The sequence below is a fragment of the Sinocyclocheilus grahami genome, unplaced genomic scaffold (assembly GCF_001515645.1).
Source record: "Sinocyclocheilus grahami isolate Dianchi unplaced genomic scaffold, SAMN03320097.WGS_v1.1 scaffold12425.1, whole genome shotgun sequence".
NCBI classification, from domain to species: Eukaryota; Metazoa; Chordata; class Actinopteri; order Cypriniformes; family Cyprinidae; genus Sinocyclocheilus; species Sinocyclocheilus grahami.
In genome coordinates, this window is record NW_015514410.1 from 1 (window position 1) to 5,999 (window position 5,999).

General features: G+C 37.5%; 1 protein-coding gene across 2 annotated transcripts; it reads right to left on the reverse strand.

Moving 5' to 3' along the window:
• Positions 1-2,192: 2,192 nt before the first annotated feature.
• LOC107578869 (sterile alpha motif domain-containing protein 9-like) lies at positions 2,193-5,768 on the reverse strand. Of its 2 annotated transcripts, none has more exons than XM_016264774.1 (3): positions 5,732-5,768; positions 3,486-5,337; positions 2,193-3,376 (listed from the first exon to the last, which is right to left on the reverse strand). In XM_016264774.1, coding segments are annotated over exons 2-3 (1,827 nt in total). In that variant the 5' UTR covers positions 5,311-5,337; positions 5,732-5,768; the 3' UTR covers positions 2,193-3,374. The 2 variants fall into 2 exon arrangements, with proteins under 2 accessions (XP_016120260.1, XP_016120259.1); XM_016264773.1 differs by having other exon boundaries at positions 2,193-3,387.
• Between the last annotated feature and the right edge of the window lie 231 nt (positions 5,769-5,999).

Sequence of the window (5,999 nt, forward strand, 5' to 3'; positions counted from 1 at the left end):
TAGAGAGTAAAAGAGGTGCCATTATTCTCCTCATCCGTCAAAAACAGAAGCCTTTCCACTTGTGTTTTAATGCTGGGCTTTGCTTGTTTAGCTTATGTTATAAGTGGTTACATTTTGATAAATAAAAAGATGCAATTAAACCAGACACGTTATAACCTAAATATACTAGATTTAACTACATGCATTGAAAAGTGTTCTGTGGCAGACGTTTGGTGATCTTGCGTCAGTAACTGGAGTGTTTGTATGTTTTGTGAAGCTTGTTCATGAGTGTCTTGTTTGTCCTGTTCATCTGGTTTGATGGTTGAGTTTCTAGTTAGTCCTGATCTGTTAAACTGCTTCATCTCAACAGCACATACTCCCACCTGACGCATGCACACATGTTTAACTGACTCCCTAAACTTTCCCAGGACTGCTGACACTGACTACAGAAAGAGCCATTATTCATAAGTCGTGTGTGGATTAAATTAGATGCACCACAGCAAGATAGAATACACTAATAAATAAAAGGGCAGTGCATCTGAGTCTTCAATGCACAACATGTGAGATTAACAACATTAATCATAAACAGTGGCATTGACTGAATGCACACAGAGAAAATCATACGTTTCTTTCACAGCACACTGAAGTCGGAGTAACATCTGGAGATGCTCAGCTGTTAATGAGCTTTGAATGCAATAACACAGTCACCGATCCTGAAGCGCTGAACCAGAAGAGGCTTTTCAGTCATAGTTTAGTCAGATAACACCGAGCCGTCTCGTAAACGTGGAGGACTTGCCAAAAAGTATAGTAGTTTATTTTATTAAGTATACTTAAGTACATTTCAAGTATATGTGTAAGTATACTGTATGTGTAAGTATACAGATATCAGTGCACTAGTAGTATTCTTGTAAGTGTACTATTGCAATACTCCTTGTGACTAAATTGGCCCACTTTCTAGTATATAAACGTATACTTTTAAGTATAACAGTAGTACAAACTCTGTTCACCATGCATCTGAAAATCATACTTTTCAGTTATTACTTTCACTCTCAATTTGACTAAAACCTGTTTGCCTGATGTAGTTTTATCTGCCTAGATCTCTTGCATTTAATCCACTCAACTTGTGTTAAGGTCCTTTGGACTTTTCTTTCTTTTCTTCTCACCTGTCGTATTAACAAAAGTAGACAGTCTGCATCACCTGATGGGGCGCTCTTTAGCACGAGCAGAAAGTGCTTCTCAAATCTGTCCTGGAGATCTTTGCATAATTTGTGTCTCTCTCTTCCATCTCACCTGATTCAACTCATCAGTAGAGACTGCAACCCGAATGTGTGTGTGCAATAAGGAGAACACACAAAATGTGCAGTTTGGGGCTATATATTCAATTAATTGACACTTACGCCAGTTATAAATGTATTTGAATTATGTAAAACAGACTTCTCAAACTCAAATTCTCACTGTTGCCACTGTGGAGTTAATGACAAATCATGAGAGTTTATTCGCCTAAACCAAAACCAAGTGGAAGCCTTTGGCCAGTGGCAAGAATAATCATTCATTGTGCAGGGTAAAGTAAACTAACCCTTGAATAACCTCTTCATTGGTGGACATTTTATTCCATAACGTTGCACAGTTTTGATGCTGTTTTATGTCTGATGATCGTGTGAGATTACACGTGGAAGCGTCTGTTGTTTCGGTTTCTTCTTCACTTGTGTTTGTTTGGATATTCTGTACAGAAGATGTGTACTAGCGCCCCCTACAGTATAACAATGAAAACACGGATTCTAGGAGCACAATTATACAGTAGCTCAAATATATTTAGACCTTTTCTAAGTATAAGTCCAGTATACTTAAATGTCATGTTAAGTATTCTTCTGAGAAGTACGTAAAAAGTAGACTAAAATGATACTTTCCTGTTTTTGGTTTAAAAGAAGAAAACTAATAGCACACTTGAATAAACTTTACTTTTGTAAGGGTTGTTGCAGCTAGTTTTCAGTATAATTCACTCATGAACGCAGTGGTGGCTCTGAAACCAGTTAATATCTGTTCCAGTTCAAATGAACAGCTAGTGTAATAATTATAAGTTATTGAACAGTAAATGACTCGTCACTGTATTAGCACATTCATTGCTCATAGGACAACAGATATTTTACAATAAGTGAAATATTATGCATTGTAAAATCACAACTGTACATTATGTTCTTGATATAAGTCACCTTTATTCATTCAGTACAGAGTGTGTCAAAGCAGCTTTACAGTGTTACACATGACAATAATGTCTCAAAGGTGCAAACAGCATTCAGCTCTGATGTAAAGCAGCTCTAGATAAAGCACAATAGTAAACATGAAATATGTGAAAGGATTTTAGTTTCCTCTCGCCAAAAACGTGGTCTTAAAGTCAAAATGCCAAAGCACTTGTACAAGTTAAATTCTGCCAAGATCTGTGCTTCAGGCATTCAGCTGTAGATGCATTCAATCTTATTTCCAGATATCTGTGTGGCTTTAATAAACGTGAACATTAGTATTGTCCTTGACGTATAGAGCAAGCTGGTCGTGTTTAAAGACTCTCACGTCATATAACTCATTAAATGAGCCTAACCCGGCAATCTGGCAGTGTTTGTTTCAGTGCTAATTATCTTCTTTATTGTTACTTATTTCAGTTTATTCATCATCATTAGGCTAACAAGATAAATGGTGAACAATGTTTGCGTTGGTCTGTGATTTCAGCAAGTCCAGCTAAACACAGAACAAGATTATGATTGTGAACAACACTAATCTAATGATGATGAGACATAATTGTGTTTGGATTTGTTGTATACTGCTTTGCTAAAGATACATTCTGAATGCAGAGGGACAGCAAGTGCAATAGTAATGTTGCTTTTTATTTAAATAAATGTAGCCACACATCAAACAATAACAGATACATCTCAAAGTAGCACACTGTGCATAATTAATAATCAGCTCTCTGGCTTCTACTGGAATAAATGTGTCCATACAACAGATAACAAATGCATCTCGTGTGTATATGATATAAATAAAAAACAGTGTCCAACAGCATTTTGTTTCACTAGATTACTAAATATTAAGCTGTTAAAACACTTGAAAATAATTAGAATTTACAGACCCACCACCAGAATCATAAATCTTTATATTTATTTATCTCTCTCTACATTCCTCTAAAAATAAGTGACCAATGTACCATGACTGAACTCTATTTATAACTAATAATTATCATCAACTTGTCTCCCCCCTTCCTTTCTTCAGAGCATAGAAACAGAGATATTAAGAAGACATGTAAGCATTTGTCCTGGATCAGCCGTCTGAGGACATTTGAGTTTCGGAGAGTCATTGCATCCCACAGTGACCTGCTCGAGCACTAAAGCACACGGTTCACGTGAGATCTCTGCAGAGACACTGAGAAGAAAACACAGTTGACTCAATACTACTGATCAGTGTTTGATGTATATGACAGTGTGTCATGAGTCTGAGATATAAAGTATTGCTGTACTTACAGTTCTCTTCATATCTGATGTTGTAGGCAACTGGTCCTCTGATATTGAAGCCCAGGTAGAAAGACACCTGGCCTGGTTTGCACGCACTGGACGGATCGTGAGGAGTGACTGGAATCTGCTGGCCATCTCTAACAGCAAACACTTCTTGATTCTTGACCTCTCCGTTGATACGCTGAAGACATTCAGTGTCTGCATTTCCATCCCCTTCAGTGAGGAGCTCCAGATTAATTTGATCTAGTTTTAATTCATGAACCAGTCTCTGCAATCCTTTCTCTTTCCCAAAGAAGAACAGAGGCACCAGGTAGCGGCCGCGGAGGTATTTCTGATACTTTCTCTCGTATGACTGACCCATGTATTGGACACAGTTTTCAAGGTTTGGAGGGTTTGTGATTCCTGGCTGTGCTTCATCGGGCCAAAAGAGCAAAAGAATCAAGAGGTAAAACTCTGGGCTTCTGTCTTGCATTTCTCTCAGCCAAAGTTTCTGTAACCTGGCCTGAAGCTCTTCTGCTTGTTCACGCTGCTCACCCGACTGACTCAAGACGATGTTGGCAAGAATGTAGAGAACGGTTTGGGTTTCATTATCAGATTGTGGATGTTTAAGTGCACGCTGATGTTCTTTAACCACATTGATGTCTGATTTTAGGAAATGAAGCAGTCCTCCAAAAGACTTCATCTTTTTCTCATTCAGGGTTGTTTCAGCAGTCTGTGTAAAATATTTCTTGTAGCAATTTTCGACATCTCTATGAATGTACTCTGGGTCCTCTTTTTCAAAGCTTGGTCTTGAGAATGCCAGATACCATTCAAAGAAATCATATCTAGACTCAACATCACCTCTGAGACCGCTGATGTAATTTAAGTGTTTACGACGCTCGTATGATTTTCCAAACCGTGTATCATTCATGATCTTGCAAACCTGGAGGAACCCTAAGAGCCCGCTATAACTGAATGTGGTGCGGTCTTCTGGGTCATTTTCAGCTGCTATCTCTTCTTTTTTAAATGCATCAGTGGCAGACTGTGCAATGGCCAAACACTTTTTAAAGTCTGAGGATGGATTTTTAGCTTCACTCAGCAGGTGGTTTTTGTGGACTTGCCCCAATGTGTCCCTAATACGAGAATTATTGGGATTTCGTTTAATGGCCTCTTCTGCCCATTTTTCTGCCTTTTCATATTTGTTGTCCTCTTTTACCTTAATGTAATAAAAACGTGCAAGTGTTTGGGGATAATAAGGGTCTGTGGAGAACAAATTTGCAGCCATCTCCAACAAATCAATGCATTGGTTATGATTATATCCACTTTCATGCATGATGTCAAGAATCAGTCTGGAAAACTGCTCCTTTCTTTTTCCTGTCTCAAGTCTTGTGATGAATATATTCTTGCAAATCTCTCCGTAATTGCTCTCCTTTCCTTTCACCATGCTGTTCAAGAAGTCGAGAGCGATGTCAGATCTTGTCACATTGTGCTCAGTGAACCGTTTTAGACAGGCATCAGCAATCACTCGATGAGCCAGACGAACACATCGGTCTTCTTGTTCTTCTGAGAAAATATCTATGAGATCCTCGAAAGGCTTCATTATTGTTTCCAGTTTGGGGTTGTCCTCATCGGACGGCTGTTTTGTTGGATCTATGAATTCCTCACAGACAAGCTTCGACAAGTGTGAACCTGGGACATACCAGTGTATCAAAGCCAAAAAACTGAGAAGTCTTGTGCTGCTGGACTTTGTGTCCTTTTCAATATGATTCACCATTTCTTCTGTGATCAGTTTCTCTGCATCCTCTTTCTGGAAACCTCCCTGCATGATGTTAAAGGCAAGACACTTCTGTGACATTTCCTTTTGTTCAATTTCAAGCCTTTTCTGTAATCAGAAAATCAAAAATAATGAAGAACGAGATAAGTAGCCTATTATTATAATGCAAGAATATCGACAAATAATGGCTTAATAAAAACAAAACAACAATTATAAAGGATTAGAGAAGATTACGCCTAGCAGAGGCCTGGAAGGTTTATTGGACGGTAACTAAAGAAACGTGACTGGGGCAGATATTAGACAAAAAATACTTGAGAGAGACAGACAGACAGACTTCATTTAAATCATTAAAATTAGTTTGAAGACCATTCCTTATACGTGTGTGTGACATTGCACTACTGCAAGTATTTTCTTCATTGAAATAATAATGTTATTTTGAAATGTTATTTTATTGATTCAATGTCATTACATTTATTTAAAATTAATTTCATTGATCAATTACCTATTAGTTGTCACGGTTTGGCAAAGGAGGACGAATGATGAATCATGAATAGGATGAAATCAATAACTAATATGCAGTCTTTCAGAAATACCTTTTCTATTTTTGATGACTTACAGAAAGTGAATGATTTAAATGATTTCTATCTAAGATTTGAGAAGCATGGGCATATCTCTGGGAATAGTATCATCATCAGATATAATCAAAGATAAGTTATTGATTCATCCGAAACAGATTCATTTCTATTTTAAACATATCTGTTCAAAGAAAT

Excerpts from the sequence above, each read along its gene's own strand:
- LOC107578869 (XM_016264773.1), bottom strand. The coding sequence starts at position 5,310 with ATGTCACAGAAGTGTCTTGCCTTTAACATCATGCAGGGAGGTTTCCAG. Across the intron at positions 3,388-3,485 it reads CATCAGATATGAAGAGAACT|TGTCTCTGCAGAGATCTCAC; the intron begins GTAAGTACAGCA and ends TTTTCTTCTCAG.